The sequence below is a fragment of the Scatophagus argus genome, chromosome 14 (assembly GCF_020382885.2).
Source record: "Scatophagus argus isolate fScaArg1 chromosome 14, fScaArg1.pri, whole genome shotgun sequence".
Taxonomy (NCBI): domain Eukaryota; kingdom Metazoa; phylum Chordata; class Actinopteri; family Scatophagidae; genus Scatophagus; species Scatophagus argus.
This window is the reverse complement of record NC_058506.1, coordinates 17,779,054-17,802,875: the sequence shown is the minus strand read 5'-3', so window position 1 is coordinate 17,802,875 and position 23,822 is coordinate 17,779,054. Positions and strand designations below refer to the sequence as shown.

Below are 23,822 nucleotides of genomic sequence, written 5' to 3'. Positions count from 1 at the left end.
TTGTTTTTATTATGAGCAAAAGTAAAATCGTCTTTCATCTTCATAAAAGAGTATGATCGTACGTACAACCATAATGACATTAAAGAAGACATGTCTCATATTTAAAGACATATTACCATTAGCTCATTGTAGAGTTGTGATGGTACAATGACTTTGGGTTTTATGGTTTATAGGTATAAAATTACTGGGAACCAAAGTGAAGCACAGAGGAAACTAAGGAAAAAACAAAACCATACATTAAACTTATGTGACTGAAGGAGACATTATTAAAAATATAGACTAAATTATTCTTCAACCACTTTGATGAAACTGTAGAGATGATAAGAGTCTGCCGAGAGACAAAAACTCCTCCCGCGAGCTCCGCTTCCTCCTCTACAACACTTTGTACCGGCCTTTGCTCGTCGGCTGGTAGGAATTTTGCTGAGAAGAATGGGGGGAAAAGAAAGACAATAAGTGATACATTTCGTAGACATGAGCTGAAAAATAACCCATCATGTTTTTCATTTCCTCCTCTAAACAATCTAATGCCAGACAAAATCTGAAACAGGCCCCTGTTTTTCCTGATATCAGCAGGGTATCCAGTATTGGGTTTGCTTACTAATCTGATGAGCTCCTCCTTGATTAGCCGTGTGATCTCCGTTTTGGCTTTCTGCACAGCCAATTCATTTGCACCTAGAAAACAAACACAACATTAATATACAGTATATTAAGCTCCATTGGGCACAAGAAATCAACATCAGAGGTGAATTCAGAGCCCACAGCCTGAAGTGTAAATTATTTCCCTGACACATACTTTCAATGGCCAGGTAGATCTTGCGTTCTCCCTCCTTTGGCTCTTTGCCTGGTGGGAAATACGTCCCTCTGATGGTGATGGCGGCTTCAGAGTATTCGCCGATCCTCTGCAGAGCTTCTTTAGATGTCACCTTCCACCTGGCCGTCTGGAGAAAGAATAAAGACATTTTATAAAATCTTTTTGCTAGACTCTTTAGTTTTCTGCCCTAGAGCTTCCACCTGACATTAAGACTCTGAAATCAAAATTTCAAAAATGCCTTCAGAGTCTATGTTTACATCCCTTATATGTTCCTCCTAAACAATTTCAATGAACTCACCGCACCTAACCATGACAAACAAAAATGACAAAATCTGCTGAATACTCCAGTGAAACCCTGTGGAGTGTGCAGCTGACCTGAGGGAAGTCGTTGATCTCCAGCTCCTCCTCGTATCTCTTGACGGTCTCGGCCTGTTCAGCCGCCTGTCGCTCCTCCTCCAGCTTCTCCACAGGGGTGTAGTTCAGCTTGGCATTGATCTTCTCCGCCAGCTGCTCTGCGATGGTCTTAGCGGACACCGAGGGCGTCACTATGGTGCCGCCACGCAAGATGGCGTTGGTGGCCTGCTGCATCACGTCCTGTACACCAGGAGAAAAATACTTTGTTTGGTCCACGTGGAGAAAAAAAATCCTGACTTTAAATGTGAGACACAAATGGACCAGAGAATAAAGACATCTAATATATCATTAAATGAATGGCAGAAGACCAAAGACAAAACAAAACTTCCTCCCATGTGACCTGACATGATGCGGCTACATGTAAACCCGTCAGCCTGCCTGTGCCTTAATGAGCTGCAGGTCTCTCCTTCTCCCTTGTACTTTACAAACCGAAAAATCCCGACACTGTCAGCCAACTTGAGCGGAGTTTATATTTCAAAAACCAGACACAGAATTATGGATGTCTGCGATTAACAAGTACAGTGTTCTTACTTTAGAATTTATTGAGATACAAGTGCACACTTAACACAGACCCACCCTGCACCGACATATTTCCTGTCTGTTTGACGTACCTGAGCCTCGGCGCCCAGGTTCTTTTGCGCATTGATCTTCAGTGCCAGCCTCTTAGCCATCTCCAGTTTCTGGATGTTTCCAGCAGACGTGGGTCCGAGGCCTGGCACCCCTCCGGCAACAGCTGCTGTGGCAGCGACTGCTCCTGCAGGACCAGCGGCCGCTCCGGGAGCAGACAGATCCTTCACGCGCTTCTTTGAGTTGAACATGCTCTCAATTTGCTCCTCAATCTAGGGAGGGGAGATGATTAAGACGTGTTGGAGCGTTGACGTGATTAATTAGTATGATTCCGTTACTGTAACTGGGATGACAGCCCCCTTAAGATACCAAGAAGTAAACACTGATGAGACTCAACAATTGAGCGCTGCATTCTGTTGTCAATTTAATGAAAAAAATAAATTGAGCAAAAATAAATTTAAATGTTACTCACATCCAGGGCTCCATCCTCATCATCAGAGTCCTGCAGTCCAAGAGCAGCTTTCTGCAACTTCTTTCTCTCATTGGCCAAGGCATGTTCTGTCTCGTCAAACTTGAAGCCTTTTCCCGAGAAGCCGCTGCTGCTCTTAATGGTCTTCCCCTCCTGTAAGAATGAAGGAGGGGAGCAAAAGAGAAAGAGGAAAATAAGGAACATGGACCATATTTGGAAGAGTAAAATAATTTTTTTTGTGGATTACAGAGTTGGCTCTACTTGACAATTCAGATACCAAAGATGGAACATGGTATATACGCTGATTAATTCTTTGTGAATTTTCTTAACGCAAAGGTGAGAAGTGATGAGTAAATAATGAGTGAAATATACAACACAGAGTCTTGTCTAAGTATTAAGAGATCAGAGCTGGATGAGCACTGGTTGAAACACAACAAACCACGACAACATGTAAGACAGCGGACAGCTTAATTTTCCATCCTATCCCTCACCATAGATAATGACATGTGGTAAAGACATCTGCTAAAATTTCAGAAATTCAAACAACTATCTCACCCTGACACTGCATTCAGCCTTGCGTGGCTTTAGGATTAAATGTAGCTTTGATGCACACACAGTATTTGCTGTATAAGGTCCCACTTTCCCCTCATCTTACCGCTTTCTGCTGGTCTTTGAACGAGGCCCAGAGTTGCTCCAGTTCTGGCGGGACAAGAGAGCCGGACAGCTCCAAGGCTTTGATGATATCACCAGCGTAGCGAACTTGATCTTCTGTGATGAAGGTGTAGGCGTAACCCTGGAAGAAGAAACAAGATGCAAAAGATAAAAACTTCCACAGGATTAAAAAATAAGCATCAAAACACAAATCCATTTTAAGTGACTGACCTTGTTGCCTGCGCGGCCCGTGCGTCCAGCCCTGTGGACGTAGTCCTCGTAGTGGTTGGGACAGTTGTAGTTGACCACCAGGATCAGCTGCTTGACGTCCAGGCCTCTGGCTGCCACAGAGGTGGCCACCATCAGACGACACGCTCCGTTCTTAAAGTCGTTGATGATGCTGTCTCTGTCATACTGGTCAATTCCTAAGAGGATGACAGGACAGGAACATATGAAAGACCAAACCACTGACGGTGTTAACAGGTCATTCTTAATTCCTTACAGTGTGATTATTTCACTTGTTTGATAACATGTATGCAGAGTTTACGGTCACAAATGTGAAATTCTGGATTCCTAGAGGACTCACAAGCACAACCAAGATGTAATCAGTACAGTCATCCCTTACCTCCATGCAGCGACATGCAGGGGTACGAGGCTTTCATCAGGTCTTTAAGAAGTCCGTCTGCATGCTCCTGTTTGTCCACAAAGATGATGACTGAGCCCTTCTCCTGGTAGTGACCCAGAAGCTCCAGCAGCTTCAGGAACTTCTTGTCCTCATCAATCACAAGCTACAGATACAACACAAATGCAAAAGAGGAGAGAAAGACACAGTAAGAAATGAGGGTAACAACATAACCATGAGTAACATAACAAGAACTAAAGTAGAGTATTGGTAAGATGGCATCGAAGTCTGCCTCAGTACTAGATTCAATAAAAGAACGTCCTCTAAATCTCTCAATATCATGAGATCGAGATGAAAGGTAGATGTTTTACCACGTGTTGTTCCACATCAGAGCAGACGACACTGCGACCTCCCACCTGCACCTCAATGGGTTTGTTCAGGATCCTACGAGCCAGCGCCTCCATGGCTCTGGGGAAGGTGGCCGAAAACATGACCGTCTGACGGTCTGGACGCACGTTGTCCACAATACGCATCACCTGGAAGAGGAACCAGACGACACCTGGAGGTTAATGAACTTCGGTCTACTAATTCACATTTCTGAAATGATCTTTTTTTTTCATCTTATCTTTTCTCTGCTCTACTGGACAGCATATAATCCAAAATGACCGACGCTATAAAGACACAATATACTTTAAATCCTGAATTTTGGGATCATTTTAGAAAATCAAACATTTCTCAAGGATCATATTCACATTCAAGCTATTCTTTACTTTGAATACATAACAGTAAAAATTTAGAATTTTCTACACTTTCAAGACTTTGTATGAATCCTATAATTTGTGCTGGTATTGCGTATTTGTTCCATTATGCGGCTAGTTGCGACTCACTGTGTGAGGTAACAACCACAAGATCTTAAGAGCAGTAAAGCACCAAACATGCGAGGCTGACAAACGCAGCATAAAGCATAAAGCTCGGTGACACCCACCTGAGGCTCAAAGCCCATGTCAAACATCCTGTCTGCTTCATCCAGCACCACATACGTAACTCTGCGCAGGTTGGTGACTCGACCTACACACACCAAGGGAGACAAGCATGAGGAAACCAGTTCACTTCAAAAAAAAGTCAGTCCTGCCTTCTTCAAAAAACACTAAACTACCAAAACACAGAGAACACCTTTTTCAGGTTACGACTACTTGACATTACTTGACAACAAAACAAGATATTCTAACTTCAGCACATTTGAGAACTGGTTTCAAGTGGCCAGGGTTTTATTTATATTTCAAAATGGTTTCTTTGGATGACTCTGGTCTTGCGTACCATCTCAGGGGCATGAGGGACCTGTAAAAGTCAGAAAACAGCCTCAAGATACAATACAAGAGATGGAGCCCCATCAAGCATTATCTGACCAAGCGCCTTTTCACCTACAAGGGAAACATATTACAGATTACCTCGCATGTGTGGAAACAACAAAGAAACCCTTTCCTTATAGCATAATAACTGCTCAGAGAAGCTTTACAAAATGCACAATAAAAAGGGTCAGAAAATATAACAACATTACTCAACACATTTCTATGTATTTCTACATATTTCTTATGCGAATGCTCAGTGCTGCACAGGGCTCTACAATGACATTTATTCACAGAGGTTTTAAATTAGAAATAAAACAGACAGATGAGATATTACAGATGTGCGATGTGTGAAAATAACTAGAAAATCTCCATCTGTGCTTTGAATGTCAAGATGCACTTTTACCTCTTCTAGGCAGTTTAAATTTATGAGAGTATATGCACTGAAACAACACTGTAGAATCCTGGTTGAGCATTTCAATTACTCTCATTTAATAACGTATAAAACAGATCCTGACACATCCATGTTCCAACACATTTATCAAACATTTTGGTCGCCCCTGGCTTGGAGTCTGAAGAACTGTGGAGGCAGCACCAGGTCCACCTACCTGTTCTTGCCCTTATCTTCAGGGAACACATCACTGTCTTGTAGATATGACTGATCCCAAAGGCGGTCAAATAATGTCAACAGTTTAGTAAGTGGTACTGGACTTGTTTCATTATGGTTTATCATATTGTGATATTCATTCCATGCAAGGTAATTAAGAAAAGGCTCACAAGGCATCAAAAATGCTCGACATCCTGTGAGGCTACAGAGGCGTGATGGTCCAGGTGTGTGAACTCACCGCTGTTGGCCCCCAACATGTCAATCATTCTTCCCGGCGTGCACACGATGATTTCAGCTCCTCTCTTCAGCTCAGCAATCTGGAAGCCAGAAACGACAGATTTTTAATGTTAAGTTCAAAGTTCAAATATACCAGCTGAACAAAACCAACTGTACTACCTTACTTTACAGACCATGTCAAGATAGGATAATCCTTTATTAGTCCCATAACTGGGAAATTACAGAGAAAAGTCATCAGCATGCTAAGAAGTCAAAATTAAGACCGCGGCAGGACTCGAACCTGCAATCTTCTGATCCGAAGTCAGATGCCTTACCCATTAGAGTTACAGTATTCTATGTAATAAAATCCATTACATTGTGCTTTTTCTGCCAAGAGCAGAGATGTCCCTGAATGCAGAAAATGAAACTACAAACGGGCAGAAGGAGAAAAGGTGGGATGTGAATCCACTGGTGTGTGATAAATCACATAACAGGCATAATATTTTACTGAGGCTTTCTGGCTGGATGATTAATCCAGGATTGGCCTGCGCCATAACAGTAACAGTGTGTAAAAGTGTGTAAAGGAATATGAAACATTAAAATTACTGTGTGTTTACCTGTTCACTGATACCTGTGCCTCCATAAACACACACCACCCTGAGTCCCAGTGGTTTAGAGAACTTCTTACACTCCTTTGTGATCTGCAGAGCCAGCTCTCTGGTCGGAGTCATGATTACCGCTGTGGCAGAGGGAGGAGAACGGGATGAGAAGAGAGGATGTGTTTCATATCTTCTACTATTTTGAGCAGGAACGTTTTCACATTATGTCTAAAATCTTACATGACGTATTTTGCCAAGAAGGTTACTGAGGTAAAACGGTCTTGAATGACTCTTAGGGTGGCTGATGATGAAAATTAGATGTGCTGTGGGAGCGTAACAGCCACTGGGTTATTATTAAACAGGTCCTATTTTAGTCATCCTTTGATCTACATTTGGGGACTGAAACAAGTCTTTGTAAAGCACATCTTAACGTGATCAAAGCCCACGTTCTTTCTCAGACCACTTCATTTATTCAGTTATTTGAATATAGTCAGTAGAAAGAGGAAACTTTTTTGCAAATGGTAGAGTGATGCCTAAAGAAAGTATAAAATGATCTGTTCCTTACAGATTGGTCCCTCAGACTCCTCCAGTGGCCTCTGGTCCATGATGTGTCGGAACATGGGCAACAGGAAGGCTATGGTTTTCCCGCTGCCGGTCTTAGCGATACCGATGAGGTCTCGGCCCGACATGATGGCAGGGATGGCCTGGGCCTGGATGGGGGTGGGCTTCTCGTAGCTGTGCCTGGGTGCGTTTGGGAGAAATATGTGTAAATATGTGAAGTATGATGTGTTGGTTTATGGTCAAAAAGATCAGGTATGATCACGTATGACCTGCATATGACAACTGATCCGATAATGCTGACATGTTCATTGCTACATTACTCTATCGCCCTCTCAAAAAAGATCTGCCTAGTCCATCACAACAGCAGTAACCATCAGTCAGACTCACTTCTTCAGAGCATTGAGGATCTTCATAGAAACCCCACACTGCACCCAAGTCTTGATGGGTTTGGGACAGCCCTTTCCTTTCACGGTAATCCCTTCCAGTTCCAGCCGGTATGCATTCACATCTATATTGATTAAAACCAGCCAAGCAGAGGGGTGTGAGATGGGTAGTGTTATTTATCAGTTAAGTCTCAGAGATCACAGCAATGCTCACTAAGTTTAAACTGTGTAACATAGAGGCCTAACCTTGATCATTTTATATCATCCCTTCAAAACAGGCTACTGGTTTTTCAGGAATTTCGTTTATTATATGGACAGACACATAAATAAATCTGAATATCCGATCAAACTATTCATTAATTGGTCTTTTTCAATTCACAATGCTACATAGTCATTTCATACATAAATAATAAACCAATAATATCAGTCTGATAAACTGGCAGGCATATGAATGTAAATCCTGGCAGCAGAAGCTAGAATTACATTTGATGTTAAATGTGCATCAATTAAAATCATGATTGGGGTCAGAGATATGTGGCGGTTTTTGCATTAAAATGAAACCATAATCTCATGTGTTCAGCCTACTTACCCTCCTGAGTCATCCTGGCGAGCTCAGGGACTTCCACGTAGAAGTTTTTGCGGTACGGCTCGTACTGGATCTTCCCGTGGTCAACAGGCTCTAGGATTTTCCTCTGTTTGGTCTGGAACCCCGTCAGAGCCGTCTGGAGATCCACTTCCTCCTCCTCTGATGAGTACTGTCAAATACATTGATTCGTATAGAGAGAAGAGTCTGACTGGAAGAAGCTTTTGGCCTGATAAGAGCCTCACTCAGAAACTGTGTTTCATACATGAAACACAAGTAAAACTGAAATATCGTTTGACAGAAGAGTAATGTTGGATCACTTTTAGCTGATGGAACAGCCATTCGTATTGAAGAAATGCAGGTGAACATTTGCTCTCCTTCATCCTGACGCTCTCCTTCATCCTAAAAAAACAAAAAAACAAAACTCACTTCCATAGCATCCTGGTCATTTTCCATCAGCTCGCCCTTCTTCTTGTGAGTGTGGGGTCCCTTCTTGGTTTTAACAACCGTCACCACTTTGGTTACTGTCATGGCTCCTTTCTGTTGAAAACATGTATGTTGTTTACCGCAACACCAGTAGACAAAGTGATGTTGACAACTGACACTGGACAATAAAAATGTGGGTTTTACAGCCAGTGAAAGGGTTTATCGACAGTGCGGTTTAGTGTGGATAAAACAAAGATTTACATATGGCAAAATGCTGGAAAACTACTGGCCTGTAAAGACACCGTAAGATGTATCTTTTGCAAAAAATACTGTGTGCATCAACAGTAAATAAGCCTGACAGGTGGTGGCCGTCAGTGTTGCTGCAGTTCCTCCTGGTTTCTAGCTGAGGTCAAATATAGCTACACATTTAATGCTCCTTTAATGACTAGCCGCTACTTGTGTTTGCGGGTGAAATTTATACTTCATAATCCCGACAACAAGACAACAACAAACATCAGAGAACTTGGCTGCATGTTATAGTGATGCAGTATTTTCCTCAGACCCACCTTATCATTTCCTTTCATGGCTCCCATGTTAAATTTCTTCACCTCCTGTTTCACCTCCTCCATGTAGGCATCCAGAGGATCCACATCATCCTCCTCAGCCTGCTGCTCCATGGGAGTCTCCGTCTCCTTCTCACCCTCCTCTTTCTTCTCCTCTTTTATCTCCTTCTCTTTCCTCTCTCCCTTCCCCTCGCCATCTTCGTCATCGTCGCCTTCCATCGGAGCCGAGTTATCCTCATCATCATCTAAAATGAAGAGTCAATTATAAATCCAAAGTCTGTACTTTTTCAAGTGTTCTGTTAAATGATAAAAGTATTTATCAATTAATGAAGTTGCTTGATTGATTTAACGCTTCACACTTCAAATAAAGCATTCATCATTTAATTTAAATAAGAGTAGAATCCATTAAAAACACAATCACGTCACACCCATCAAAGGTTCAACAGAAAATTTAAAGAATACTTTGACAGGTGGGTTCCTTGGTATATTTTTGGGAGTTTCCATTTAGACACCAAGATTACTCTAAAATAGAACACCTGCCAACTAAAAATTCAACCGAGTCACTGCTGCTCACTCCTGATAGGTTGTTTAAAATGATAACCCAGGTGGGCTTAAATGAAAGAGTCGCTGGTTATTTTTAATACTGTTTCCTCACCATCATCATCCTCCAAGCTCCACTTCTTGCCCTGCTTCATCTCCTCCAGCTCTTTCTTGATCTCTCCGATGTTCTCGATGGCCTTCTTCCTCTGCTCTTCCCTCCACTTCTCCACACGCTCCTTCCTCTTCCTCATCTCTTCCTCCAGCTTGTTCTGGTCAAAGTCTTGCTGCATGGACACAAAGTAAAGATCTGAAATATTTTCCTGTCTAGTGTGTGGTGACATTTCAGAGGTTTGCAAGAACTTAATATAGAGAACTTACATCCTCAACCTTGTCATCCTCTTTCTCCTCTTTAATCTTTTTCTTGTCAGATATAGGATCAATGTTGTCTTTTTCCCTGCTCCTGGACCTGCAGGGAAGATGACAATAAACAGAATATGAAGAACAGTAGCATGCAGAAATTACTCTTGTGACTTTTTAAAAGAACTGTGAACATTAAACTGGTCAGTACACTTCAAACAAAGTTCTCCAAGGACTCACCAGCTTGATTTTGAGAAAATATGCAAGGCCTCTGACAGAAACCCACAATTTGCTTGTATGGCATCTATCTAGCTGTCTCAGCTGATTTAGTTTACTGTACATATGGCAAAAGGCCTTATGCAGAGCTGTTTGACATAACTTAATTTGCCACCCTGTGCATCAATATGTGCTAAAACCAAACCAAAAACACTTAAAAAAACAACTTACTTTTCCTCTTTCTTGCTCTTCACGGGGCTTCCAGACCGGGACCTCCGGGCTCGGGTCCTGCTGCCTGACCTCCTTCTCTCTCTGCTTCTGGTTCGCCTCCTGTCTCTGCTCCTGGAGCGTCTGAACACCAAAAGGAAAGCACAAGACATGAAAACACAGACTAGAGAGAGGCCTCTTTCATTTTTCAGAATGTTTCACTCTTTGCTCATTATCTCAAGTGACCCTCAAAGAATGATGGATTTTAAAGTACATGGAAATGAAAATCAGACCCTCGTAAAATAAATTGCAGTTGTTTTTTGTTTTATTTTTAAATCTGATGTGTCCATTGTGAACTCAACACAAGCCCAGTACACTTGAGGTTCTGCTTTTAAAGTTTTAGTGGAATGAACACATGCATCTGCATCATGGGTAAACCAAACACCATAATTCCAGTTCTGATGAGATGTTTTTGCTGTGAATACAAACGGACCCTTCACTTGCAGCTGATTCACTTGAATAGTTTACTAAAACGACACCGTTGGGTTCCTTTATGTATGAACGGCTGCACACTGTTTTTTTTTTAGCAGCAACACTCACGCGTTGTGAGTATACAATAAAGTAGGACACTCACCTGGCTCGTTTTCTGTCTCTGGATCGGGACCTCCGGCGGTCCCGGCTCCTTGAACGCTCTCTCCTGCTTCGGTCTCGGTCGTCTTTCTTGGACCGTTTGTCCGGGGAGCGACTCTTTGATCGGCTGCCTGACCGTCCCCGAGAAGCGGTACGTTTCCTGTAGTGTCTGGGGACCAAACAGCACAGCAATCGATTTAACTGAATGCTTCGCTAACTTACAGCTGATGGAAACATGGATTTAGAAAAACAACACCATATTCCACGACTGAATGAGACTAAACACCTACTGATGTGAATTAACGTAGCTAGCATGCTAATCAAAATTAGCCACCTAAATTTAAAACAGCTAAAGTTTAGCAACCACAGGAGTTAGTCACAACCAATTCAACGTAGGATAAAACACGTTATGGACCCAAAAATTCCTGCATACCTCGACTCACGTCCCATTGCTATTCCACTAAGCTTATTCAGGGGGAAAAGTCAAATTAGTTCACAGGTAAAGACTGCTGTAGTGCGACGATGGTCTTTGAATCTCCATGTAGGAAACCTGCGACAACGCGATGTGCAAAGTTGTGCAGCGAACAGCGTAGTGCGCCACCCAGAGGTGGGAGGTCAGAAAGACGCCTTCATAAATTCACTGATTCCTGAACGACATGGGTGTTGTCGACGTCGGCCAACATTTTCACATTCAAGAAGAGTAAATAGATACGCATAAGAACCACAGACCTCTTTCAATAGGTTCCAAGAAGAGGTGAGGTGACTAAAGGTGTTTTCCTTTAACAGACCTGAGGGAAAATATGTTTAATTGTCTGTTTAATTAAAATTGAAAATAACAATGACTAAGACATTTGGAAAATAAACAGGAGAATGAAACTTGGTCTGCTGCTCTGGTGTTTTATGTTGCACATTGTCATACCAACTCAGTGATTACTCTTAAATTGTGCATGGGTTTTCGGGCTTTTTTTGTTTTGTTTTGTCTCATTCTTTCTCTTTTTCTTCATGAACTTTCATATTTCTTGTTTTTAAACTTTTAACATCTCTGTATACTTTTTGCTTTTGTCAGAATCTTACTTTTTGCTGAAGTTAGAAAATAGACAATTAAAGAAAAGAAACTAAATACGGTGAAGTCTTAACACTCCCATCTTCCTCTAAATAAGGTTGAGCAATACTGTCAAAATCACTAACATGATGATAAATAAATATGAAAGAATATTTTTTCCAATATCAACAGATTGTGATGCGGTAAAATGTGGGCACCCCTAATCAAAATGCCTTTTACAACGACAACTGAAATGTATGAAACACCTGTAAACCACACGCTGCGTGTTAGACTCAAAGATTTCACTGTCCTGTATTACATCAGTCACAGGTTTTCAATAGCTTTTCAGCAAAGTGTGTGAATGTGCTCTGTCCCGGTTACATAACCCCATAAATAAAACAAAATTCATAGCCAAAGCACAAGTCACACAAGTAGTATTTATTTGGTATGAATTTTTCAGTTGTTCATTCCTGTGTACATTTTTAAGCAGAAACTGTTTACATCATGTCAGCACTAAATTAGTCAACAAAGTTCAAATGTAAGATACCGTAAGAGCCATTAAAAACAGTTAATCTGTAAACATTATCAAAAACAATCAAGTAGGTCAGACAAATAGGATAAATCACACAAACTCATTTACATGAAAAAATATATTCACACCAATAAATTAATTTGGGCGAAATTAAAAGTATGGAGAAAGGACATAAGCACAGCAGTAGAGAGTATATCTATATATGTGGAGTATGTATGAATAAGGCTTGAACTAAGCAGAGCAGGACACATCACCAGGGTTACTCAACACAAATAAGCACACAAACTCCCACTGCTTCACATTTACTAGCAGTGCTTCCCAGTAAGACCCACAACGTCCCCGTCAATTGCACCCCGTCATTACGTACACCTACTGAAGGAAGTTTACTGCGTGTTTAAGCCCAGAGCCGTGCAAAATAATACGCCCCACATTCAAGGATTAAATGCTTCTTCTGACGTCACAACTTCAATGAAGGAAGAAAACGTGTTCATAACACAGACGGACGCCTCTCAACACTGGATGACAGATTGTAACGGAAAATATAACTTAATGTGAAACTGACTACTAATCTGTCACGACACAAACACGTTCTCATCCACAAAGTTCAAAGTCATCAGGGGTCGACTACTGTTGCTCCATCAGTAAAATGAGTTTTCACCTGATGGATGAAGGATTCAGCATCTCTTGATCCCACAAGACCACAAACCTACAAAAAGTTTTTCTAATGTTCCTAAAAGCTCAAATTATTTTTTACATCTCCATCCAACTGAAGGCTGGAGAAAATTTTCAATCTTCAATCAATTCACACTCCTTTATTTCCTGTAACCAGGGTACTTCTGCCATGTGCAGCCTGCCGTGATACCTCTCTCAAGATGTTAAGACTGTGAACAAAGCTCATGCACTCAGCTTTATTTTATATTTAGTAACCAGCAAATTTCTGATGCCTATAAATGGATCACACAGCCGATCATCAGAAAATGAAGGCTGGCTGCTCCGCTGTCCCTGTGTTTTGTCGTTCCTGTCAGACAGCTAAACAGGGTGGCTGTGCAGCCATGTTTGATGTTTGTGTCAGACTGCGGCTTCTTGATGGGTAGCTAATGTATGTTTGGCATAGAAGAGGGCAGTAGTACATGTGAAACAGATCTCTGAGATTAATCACAGGAAGATTTGAGTCTTTATGAAACTAATCTCAGAGCTCATGTTTTCCAAAGTCCTAAGCCTCCATGTAATTACACTTTTGTGCAAAGGAAATGTTTTGTTGGACCTCCATTATGGTTACTATGCGAGAAAAACAAGATTAGTCAATTGCTTGAGGTGTAGATGAGCAACGAATCAGCAGAGGCCATGATGTCTTTAAGCTTTCAGCTTAATTCAGTCATCGGCTCTCAAACAAAACAGATCAAGAACCCCACTGAACCTACTTAATACAGTCCTAAATCAATCAATTCAAGAAGTGTTTTTTATTTATTTTATACAACTTATGAACTGAGTAGGTTCTGCTGCTACTCAGCAGCCTATCAGAGTTTAGATTTCAGTTTTAAGTGACATGAAGGGAAACTGTACTGACCCCAACCCTGCCCGATACACTGCAGCATAACACGACAGAAAGATATTCATAGCAGTAGTTAATAGTAGTAGTAGTAATATTTCTCATGACTTTACCAGCAGATTTGGTTTTGAAGCACTCAGACACCTGTTGAGGAGTCCACATTGCTGAGATATTGACACCATGCACAGCTCTTTGGAGATTATTAGGATTCAGAATGACTTAGGGTGATAATTTAGTGTTATTTTCCATCAGGTCTCAGCAAACCGTGTCATGACAATATCAACATATGGTGTTTTTCTTTGAAGACACTGATGTCTTTTAAAGCGCATCTATATGACTTTTAAGAAATAACAGTTTTCCTTACAAATGGAAAGCAGACTTCTTAAACTGTAAACCTCAGTGTTGCACGAGTCAGTAAACCCAGGGGGGCTTGCAGCTTTTGCCTGGTCTGTTAAGATCAGCAGCTTATGGTGGTTAGTCTAATGTAATGTCTACCAGACATTATCGAGTCAGTTCTCTGACTTAATAACTTTTCAAGCGCTATCGCTCTACATTTTCACATTTATGGCCATACTGTAACTGCTGCTTATAGCCACAGCAGTTGCTGTTTAGAAAGACCTACATTATCTTCCTACAAATTAACAATTCCACGCAAACAATTAGATTTTTTTTCCGGCTCCTTCAAGGCAGCTGCCCTCTACTGGTTTAGCTTCTCACAAGGCTGCAGTGATGCAGAAGTGTACTCCAGGATGTGCCAGTGTGTCGTGACATCACTGCTGGGTGAGGTCACCTCTTAACGGAACAGTTCAGGTTGTTTGAAGTGGGGTTGTAAGAGGTACTCTCGTGTAGACAGCATGCTGACAGTTTGAGAGTATTTAGTATATTTTCACCACCTTACTGCGTCATCAGACATCAAGACGGGGCGCTGAAACCTTTATATCCATCTATACTGTTTTCAAAGCGACTAGAATCCTTTGACAGAAACAATTTAAATTCCTCACTGAAAAGAGCTGTATGACAGAAAGGCAAGGTGGTGAAAATGTTCTCAACATAGTGTACACTTAGCCTGATACAGATTTCTTTAGGTGGCTAAAACACATTGTACGGCTGCTCTCATGCACAGCAGGACATCATATACTACACTGTGTCTCCAAGCTGAGGACATACTGCCTGCCATCTGCAATAGTTAACACACTGATGATGGATAAATACCTCACACAACCCCACTCAGAAAAAGTTTCCCGTTAAGAGTTTGTTTGATGGATTTTTTTCCCCGATGTAATACATAATACTAAAGGACAGTTTAAACATCAGTTTGGTCATTTTGTGTGTAATGTATCAATAAACAGAATTTGTAAATCACTGACATCAGTTTCTGAAAGATCAGCCAGCCCTTGAAGTACTCCAGTGCTTCCCATTTCATAAGTTACACGGCTGCCAGACTGCTGATGAACTGCACTCTCGTCCACTCTTGCATATGACATTTACAATTTCCTGTACTAGTTCTGACAAATAAACATCACCCAGCACGACAACAGCCAATGTCTTCCCACAAACAGACAAACATGTACCGTCTTTCAGTTTCTCAGCTTCGGTTTGGAGCAAAAATGAATCGGAGATGTGTTACAAAACACTGGACTCTCTGGCCACGTGTAGTTTAGCCTTAGTGGACTCCTCCAGCTGACACACAACTTTTACCATAAGATGGCGAGAATTCGTTTCCTTCCTCCAAACCCATCTCAGGCAATGCAAATGACCGTGCCTTGTTTCTAAGGGCGACACAAGGGTGGGGACATCAAGAAGGGAGGATGGGGTTTATGAAGATCTTCCTGCTCCATCAGGGAGTCTCTGAGCCAATGAGCTGCAGGATCTCGTGCGAGAGGATGAAGGTGAAGAAGTAAATGCAGAGGTCAGCGAAGACGTCCCCCATCCTCCTGTAGGTGTCCATGGAGCGGTTTATGACCTCAGCTGGGATGCCGGACAGCAACAGGGCAGCAGTCAGCACAGTGGTCTGGGCCTTTTTCTCCACCTGGAGGGACAGGAGTGTAACCATGACGCTTTTTTTCTCATCACTGATTTATGCAGTTCAATTCTCTTCTTTTGCAGTTAACAAACTGATTGCTTAGTCTATAAAATGTGAGAAAATTGTGACAGATAAGATAAAAAACAAAAGAAGAGAAAAAGTAGTAGCTTTTCACATTTGAGAAGGCTTAGCTTAGCTTAGCATGCAGATAGGGAACAAAGGGAAACCAGTTGTCTGGCTCTGTCCCAAGTCAAAAATACACATTCAAGCAGGTCTAAAGCTCACTAGCTCACATGTTGCATCTCATTGTTTAATGAGTCACAGGAAAAAATAAGTTCTGGTTCTTGAGGGAGTTACTGGAACCGTTTCTTGGCAGGACCAGTGATTTTCTTGAGTCTCTGCTAGATGCCTCACAGTGACAACAAAAAGTCACTGGTGGCTACGTGGTGCATTTTGAACAATAGACAGAGTCAGGTTGGCATGATGCCTGGATACATGTTAAATTTGAGTCCATAACAACGGGAGAGGGATCATAAAATATCAACTGCAAACTCACCTTTGGAAAGTATTTGGACAGCCCCATGTAGGCCAGTTCAAGGGTCAGAAATGGAGCAAATATTGACTGGAATGAAAACATATGAGAGTTACAATCCTGCAACAACATCATCACCATCATCAGTTAACATGTTAAAAGAGCAACGAGCCAATCTCGCCGTTGTCCCAGCAACGCAGTGTCAACAGTGGGCAGGCTCACCAGATACTTGCAAACAAAAAGCCGAACAAACACAGCGAGGAGGACGCTGCCGATAAGCCTGAAGATTCTGAAGGGATCAAACTCCTCTGAGTCAGACCCTCCGTCTTGAGTCGGCTTCTCATTGGCCAGCTGTCCCCGCAGTTTCATGGCATCGTCAAAACGGGACAGGTAAGTCTGGATGCCTCGACGCGGGGAGCCGCTGAGGTCGTCTGATATCCGCTCCCCCCTTGGTCTCTGACGGAGCCCTCCGATGTCGTCCTCCAAAGAGCCTCCGTGAGGCTCATTGAAGCCAAGCAGGGGCGAGGCCCTCCTCTCGGGGGTGGCGCTGTGTGAGCGGCTGCCGTGCCCCGAAACCTCTGGTAAGAAGGGAGAAGGTTTTGGGGAAGACGAGGACGACGACCATGGCTCTGTCCTGTCGAGGTCAAGGTGGAAGTGGGGTTCTGCAGGACGCCGGGATGCTGCAGCTGCACCAGGAAAACAACATCAGACGTCATCTTAGGCTCTTGAACTACTGTCTGTTTTTCCATTACTTTCACGCAATTTATACACCAAACGATTCACTGAAAAAACATTCAGCACCTCAATGGCTGCAATCCTACATTTGACAACAGCTGTGGTATGTTTTAACAAACCAAGAGAGACCAGTTTACATCTTAAATCCAACTTGAAAGAAATCTGTTGCAAGCACACGGCCTTCATCTGCAGCTGTATGTCAAAAAAAAAAACACCTGCACATGTGCTTTCATTTAGTCTGACGGGGCTGATCACACCTCTGCTCAGGTTAATACTGGTCGGAGCTGTGCTGGGATTACAGTGAAGTCACCCAGCTCTTCGTCTGGTCCTGGAAGCTGCTCTCCTTCTTCCCAGATCCATATTCTTCATATATCTTTCAATCTATCTACAATTTTATCACTCAGATTTCTCATGCTGGAATATGACCATATTAACCTGTCCTATACTTCCTTTATGGAACATCGCTCAGAGGATTCTGGAGGAGTTTTTCTATAGAGTCGTAATATCTATATAGTCTATATAGTCGTAATCTGCAAAAAATGTAAATCCATTTGAGGCAAATCTGCAATATTCAGGGGAATAATAATAAAACTGGCTTAACGTGGAAACGTGTTTAAACATAGAACAGCCGTCAAAGCCCACTGTAGCGTAAACTGGACGGGTTATAAAAGCATACCGTTGATTTCAGATTCGCTTTTAGCGTAGCCCACGATTCTGTTCATCCTGTCCTCTGAATTCATGAGCAGTTTCCTTCTCCTCATCTCTGCTCTCCTCTGCGCCGCCGTCAGAGAGCCTCCCTTCTCCTCGTTGGCCTCTCCGGACTCCATGTTGAAATAAATTAACGTTAACTACAACGTAAATTTACAACACATAAAAATTAGCGACTCGACAGCTTACTGGCAACAACACAAAAGCCTCGGGTAGCTGAATTAAACGCTAAACATGACCGAGCATAGTCTAAAGAGGGCGCACAATGATGATGTCACCAGGACGACGTGGTTGGACTGAGTTTTCAATTAGCAGGGGCGGGCTGAATGATTTTTTTTGTGGGTGGGGGGCACCTGGGGCCAGCACCAAAATTATGCTACATATACATACATTATATTGATAAAAGAAGAGCAATCAGTCATTATTAGAGCTGCAACTAATTTTAATTTTTGATTGCTCTATTTTTTTATTACTTGTTAAGTAACTGACGAAACACAGCAGGAAATGTTGACCAAAAGCTCCAAATAAATAAATTATACTATAATAAAGGACTGAAGCGAGTTTTGCTCTAAAAATGACTTCAAAGATTATTTTATCACGATATTTGATTCAGACTAATTTTCAGTTGATCAACCAGTTGCATCAATGTGCATAACAAACTGTTTAGTAAAACTGACTGTCTTCTCTGCTATTTCTTTTACTGACAGACCTGAGGAGCAGACAGAGGTCACGTCAACCTCAATTTACAGGGAGGTGGGGGGCTGAAGACAAATCAGGCTTGTGCATGCACACCCAATTCCATAATAATTTAGATTTATGAAACAGAACAATGTGTATGCACAGCTTATTAAATCTGAGGAAGAGTGTGAATGCATACATATATCTGAATTTGTATTTTTGTCTTGCATATGTCAAGTATTAGGCTTGAAAGTACAGAGTTTTATGCATCCACAGACCCCTGGAGAGAACCCAGAGCTTGTCAGTTATTTTCAGCCCTGTACGTTAAGGCAGTGATTCCCAACCTTTACTTGTGATCGCTTCAACTGATGAGGGTGATTTTCCTTTATTAGAGCCTTCATCTAGATACTGTCTTCAGAGATCACACTATACAGTAGTATAGAAAAAGCAAAGATAGAAGATCCCAACCACTTGAGGGTCCTGAAACCCACATTACCTTAACTACAGAAAAAAACAAACAAACAAACTAACTAACCAAGACCAAAGACATCAAATTAAAGTTGAAAGGGCAAAGAACTTTAAAATCAAACAGCACACTGATAAGGTTGGTAAATAGTTGATGTTATTGCTCTATGATGGTATCAGGTACAGGGGATGGGAACGGATTCATGAGAGCAGCCAGCTTTGTTTTGTGGTATAGTTTCAGATTTAAAGAAAGCAAATGAGAGACACTGTGTAAGATGAGAAACAAAACAGCTGCACCATATACTGCTGGTCGCTGGTTACTCATGCAGTTTTTTTGAAGGTCAAATGAAATAAAAGTTGACATTTCCTTCAGTTTGAGAAGATAAAGAAGAGATTTTCTTAAAAGGATAAAACCTCATTTCATCCTGCCATGGATTTAAGAAGAAATCAAGAGTACACCCTGCCTTTAAGTGTTCTAAAGAGCAACAATATTAAGAGACCAGTGGCTCCTATCAGTTTTAAAAGATAACATCATGTGGTTCAGTTATTATTTTTATTGCTGAACATTTCCTTCCCAGAAAATATGGCTCTTTATGTAACTTTATTTAAAAATAAGTGTGAGTTAAGTACAATGTACCTCAAAATTTTAATTTTTCTGTTTTGCATTCAAATTACAGTCCCAACTGGGAGGCTGTGTAAAACAAATAAAAAGAATGTGGTAACTCACAAATCCTTTTTGGCATAAGCTGAACTGTAAACAGTACCAAGGCAATATTTAATGTTAAGCTCATCAACTTTGTAGATTTTTGTACATTTCTGTGAATTTGATACTAGTGAAATATTTCAAACAAGTGGGGACAGGAACAACAATAGACTAGGAAATCATGTTGTGCTTCTCACAAAACACACCTGTTAGAAACGTTACACAGGTAAACGGGTGGGTTGCTGACAGGTGATCCTATCTTGAGTAGGTACAAAAGGAGCATCCTCTGAAGGCTCAGTCGCACACAAGCAGGGGTTGGGTGGAGGCTGACCACTTTGTGAAACACATGATGGTGTAAAGGACAACGCGGGCTGAGGAACACTTGGTAAACCTCTGCTGAAAAAGACGATGTGAAATAAAAGAACATTTGCAAATGACTGCATTGTGTTTTTACTCATCGTCCCAACATGTTTTGGAATCGGACTCAGATCGCAAGTCAAGTCCAAGTCCTGAACTTCATATCTGAAATCCAAAGCAAGTTCTTATGTGCTCCTATATTTACTCATATAATGAATGCTTTTGAAATGCATTTATTTTTCATGGCTGCATGTTTCATAGCTTTTGTTGCACATCTGTGCTAACCTGAGGTATCTATCATCTGTTGTCTGCTTCCACACGCACCTTTCGATCCAGCTGATGCAAAGTGTTCGTGTATCACTGCACTCATTCAAAGCATTTTGTGAGGAAAGTAAATGGGGTGATTCCCTAAAAGCTTTCTCAATCACCTTTCATCCTTTTTAATCTTACACAGGACATCAAGTCATCCCAAGTCACAAGTCCGGTCATAAGTAACATTTCACTGGGCTGAAGTCCAAGTCGAGTCCACTTGATACATGAGCATGATACCATGTCCATGCCACGTGACTCGAGCCCACACCTCTGCAATTACTCTGTACAAACACACTCTATTTTTATTTTCAGCAGTTTTCTTTTTTATGAAAGACAAATTTGTGCATGAAGACCAAAACATAATTGTCTGTTCCTAAATACATTTTTTTGCTTATATAATACATAGATTACAAAGTGTATGAAATCAGATCAAATGAAAAAAATTCACACTCAGTTGAGAGAAAAACTGACTATTCTTGGTCCATGTTCTGTTTTGTAGTCTTCACTTGCTCTGAATAAACATTGTTCACCCAGCAAAACACAAAACTACATTTAAAAAGTCCCAAACATTTTATTCTCTTAGCGTCATTTCAGCTTAATGTTTATACTAAAATCATCAGCATTTCTTCTTTATATAATGCAGTCTTTTCAATATACAAGTATCAATAAGTATGATTAAAAGATCACAATGGCTTTGTTATGTCTGTGTTAAAGAATTTCCCATATCCTATTATATTAAAATATTTCATAGATAGAGTCTGTATTTGAACAGAGGTTTAATAATAAAAAGTGAGTTCCCATACAAGGCAATTATAGAATTTAATCAGATTGGGAGTCTCATAAATTATTAGATTATCAGGAAGAAAAAAAAAAAAAAGAAATAAACAAACAGAACAGCGATGTTGTCAGAGGTGTTCTGAATGTCCAGAGACAGAAAAAAAATGACAGAGAGATTCTGAAGGACAGATCAGACCAAAGGAAACAACTTTCCACTGCTGAGTCCACACATTCAAGGCAGCGGCGACGACGAGGGTCGACCCGCCATCAAACACCTTTAACGTTTCCGTCTTTTAACGCCAGAGTCAATGGATTTGTTCGACACACAATTATAATGACTGAGAAATAAAAAGCACATGTTCTGTCCTTCGGGGTACGATATTAAGAGTGTTGTTAGAGCTCAGTTGTTCTGCATACAAACACCCAAGGTAACACCCAATAACAGTCTTTGAGCGCAAACATATTAAACATGATAAACCTAGTCTTTAGCATACATACATACATAAGTTTGACTTGTTTTAGTGAGGACAACTGTGCTTTTTGAACAGAAAACATTTCACACATCCATCTGCATGGACTGTATCTGAATGATACTTCAGTAAGATAGAACTGTTCTATGAGAATAAACACTGATTCATTCAATCACTGACATACGTAATCATCACCGCCATCATCATCATCATCATCATCATCATCATCATGGATTTCTTGCCTTTTTCCCCCAAACGCGTTGGTTCAGCTGGGTAAAGAAAAAAGTGCCAAATAAGCATCTGAATTGTTTCTCTGTCGCTCTCCGTACTCGCATTGTCCATCACGCAACTTGATTTGAGTGATGCTTCATATCAGTTGAGCTCAGGAGCTTTTCCCTCAGATGGTGCACCACAGCTGGAGATTCCTTCAGTCTGCTTCCCACTGCTTTCACACACACACACGCACACACACACACACAAACCAATGCAAGTCCTCACTTCAGTCCTCCCTCGTCTCCACAGTCCCACTGAAGTTTATTTGGAGATTTGCTGTTGAAGGTGAAGCAGGAACTCGTAGTACGACAGGGCCGACTCCGTTCGGTCCTCGATCATGTTCTGCATAAAGCTGGCTTTCCGCTGGCTCTCGTCCCTGAGACAGTCAAAATGATAAAGAGTGGGGGGAAAAGCCAAGAGTAGTCAAATGTAGTTGCTCTTTCATTTCCAAGTACTGACACAGGAAATTCATACATTTTGTTCTCTGGTGTGTATACTTCTGATTTTCCCTTGTAAAATCTACATTATTGATTTTTCTTACAAATGACCTCAGAAATTCTGTTCCAGTTCAACAAAGCCTCATGAATAAACTCTAAAATGTGGCTATATTTCACATAGAAAGGTGACAGTGTTGCTACAGTGCAAACTGAAACATCTTTCTCCACGATATGGGCTTATTTGATCACATTGCTTCCTAACTGGGCAACATGTGTGTTAAAGGGAGTAAATATCCTTTATAATATTAATATGAGCACCATGCAGGCTTAGCATATTTCTGAAAATGAATGCTGTACAAATAATGAAGAGAATGAACAACTGGTTCCAGTTGGAACCAGTTTCAAGTTAAACAGCCGCTCAACAGTGGAGCTTTTGCACATCTGAGTCACATACTTGCCTTTTTTTTTCCCAACACTATGTTCAGACTCAGAGACAAGTTAACAGTTGCATTGATGCTGAACATCTGTTAGTCTCACTTTTTTGTCAACACAGAAAACTGATGAGGAATTTATAAAGGATCAGACAGATAAGAATTATAAATAATGGCATTTTTATCTATAAAATCTTCGCAATTCCCATCCCTATTATTAACACTCAGTGGAAAATAAACAGACCTTAAAATGATAGCAAATTACCTGCCAAAATAAAAATCTACCAGCAGCTGTTGACTGATTTTAATTTCACCACACACTACACACTACTTGATTCTTTACTCTAAGCAGGATGTTTTCTGATGCCCACCTGATGACGTGCAGGGCGGGGAAGAACGGCCTCTGATCCCTCAGCCAGCCAATGAAAGCTCTGGTTCTCTGTGACTCGGCAGTGTCCAGCTCTGGTAGCAGATACTGTGAGAGGAGAGAGCGACAGTCGTGTTTTCATCATTAGGGAGGGGGATGCAAAGAGTGAAACGGTGGTTGTGCTGTATGCGAGTTAACAGATGTCACGGTTATACTGTCCTCAAATTTTGTTGAAAACACCCGGTGCACAGACCCTCTTTTGATGCAAAGTGAAGGAATTGAAATGCTGTTTTTATGAGTGTGACTGCTGCAACATGAGGTTTCCTACCAGGTTCTCAGGCACAGTAGCATAGCTGGGAACTCCCAGGACTTGTGTGAGGAAGTTGGGGTTGCAGTTCCGTCCAATCCACAAATACATCACCTTTTGGGAAAAACATGAGGAACGCACTAATTATAATCAGAAATAAACTGCAAGTACTGAGAATCATCATTGGAACACTGGCACACCACCTTCGTGATTGGGTGCTTGAAATGTTAGAGATACAAACTGAAGCTTATACAAATAATGTCACACTGGAAAACTGTTACTTGATTATGTAAAATGCTTAGTCTTATCCTATGTGCTGCAGGAAGTTTAATGTCTTTGTAAATGTCATGGTGCAT

General features: G+C 41.3%; 3 protein-coding genes across 8 annotated transcripts in view; all 3 read right to left on the bottom strand.

Annotated features, from left to right (window-relative positions):
- Window positions 1–74: 74 nt before the first annotated feature.
- On the bottom strand, window positions 75–11,360 carry ddx46 (DEAD (Asp-Glu-Ala-Asp) box polypeptide 46). Its single transcript, XM_046411609.1, has 23 exons — window positions 11,202–11,360; window positions 10,773–10,937; window positions 10,163–10,282; window positions 9,737–9,824; window positions 9,474–9,642; window positions 8,822–9,063; window positions 8,259–8,369; window positions 7,836–8,001; window positions 7,251–7,371; window positions 6,868–7,043; window positions 6,321–6,442; window positions 5,726–5,804; window positions 4,520–4,602; window positions 3,906–4,070; window positions 3,538–3,700; window positions 3,144–3,337; window positions 2,917–3,054; window positions 2,265–2,414; window positions 1,837–2,064; window positions 1,187–1,405; window positions 794–938; window positions 599–672; window positions 75–420 (listed from the first exon to the last, which is right to left on the bottom strand). Exons 1-23 carry the CDS (start codon window positions 11,216–11,218, stop codon window positions 373–375), a joined length of 3,183 nt encoding a protein of 1,060 aa, XP_046267565.1. The 5' UTR covers window positions 11,219–11,360; the 3' UTR covers window positions 75–372.
- An 868-nt stretch (window positions 11,361–12,228) lies between these two features.
- On the bottom strand, window positions 12,229–18,157 carry camlg (calcium modulating ligand). The gene is made up of 4 exons (XM_046411257.1): window positions 17,858–18,157; window positions 16,669–17,132; window positions 16,471–16,536; window positions 12,229–15,920 (listed from the first exon to the last, which is right to left on the bottom strand). Exons 1-4 carry the CDS (start codon window positions 18,006–18,008, stop codon window positions 15,729–15,731), a joined length of 873 nt encoding a protein of 290 aa, XP_046267213.1. The 5' UTR covers window positions 18,009–18,157; the 3' UTR covers window positions 12,229–15,728.
- Window positions 18,158–20,709: 2,552 nt separating this feature from the next.
- The window catches only part of sec24a (SEC24 homolog A, COPII coat complex component), a 28,892-nt gene continuing 25,779 nt past the window's right edge, over window positions 20,710–23,822 (bottom strand). For all 6 annotated transcript variants that reach the window (XM_046409941.1, XM_046409938.1, XM_046409940.1 and 3 more), the window contains 3 exons: window positions 23,488–23,580; window positions 23,164–23,267; window positions 20,710–22,300 (listed from right to left, as the gene is read on the bottom strand). In XM_046409941.1, coding sequence (XP_046265897.1) covers window positions 22,186–22,300; window positions 23,164–23,267; window positions 23,488–23,580 — 312 coding nt within the window. In that variant the 3' untranslated portion in view covers window positions 20,710–22,185. The remainder of the gene's footprint in view (window positions 22,301–23,163; window positions 23,268–23,487; window positions 23,581–23,822) is intronic.

Coding starts and splice junctions, on each gene's coding strand:
- ddx46 (XM_046411609.1), bottom strand. Junction 3,055..3,143: donor CGGGCCGCGCAGGCAACAAG/GTCAGTCACTTA, acceptor TTCTTCTTCCAG/GGTTACGCCTACACCTTCAT. Junction 2,415..2,916: donor TCAAAGACCAGCAGAAAGCG/GTAAGATGAGGG, acceptor TCATTCTTACAG/GAGGGGAAGACCATTAAGAG.
- camlg (XM_046411257.1), bottom strand. CDS start 18,008: ATGGAGTCCGGAGAGGCCAACGAGGAGAAGGGAGGCTCTCTGACGGCG. Junction 17,133..17,857: donor AAGCGAATCTGAAATCAACG/GTATGCTTTTAT, acceptor TTCCTGGTGCAG/CTGCAGCATCCCGGCGTCCT. Junction 16,537..16,668: donor TTTTTGTTTGCAAGTATCTG/GTGAGCCTGCCC, acceptor TTTTCATTCCAG/TCAATATTTGCTCCATTTCT.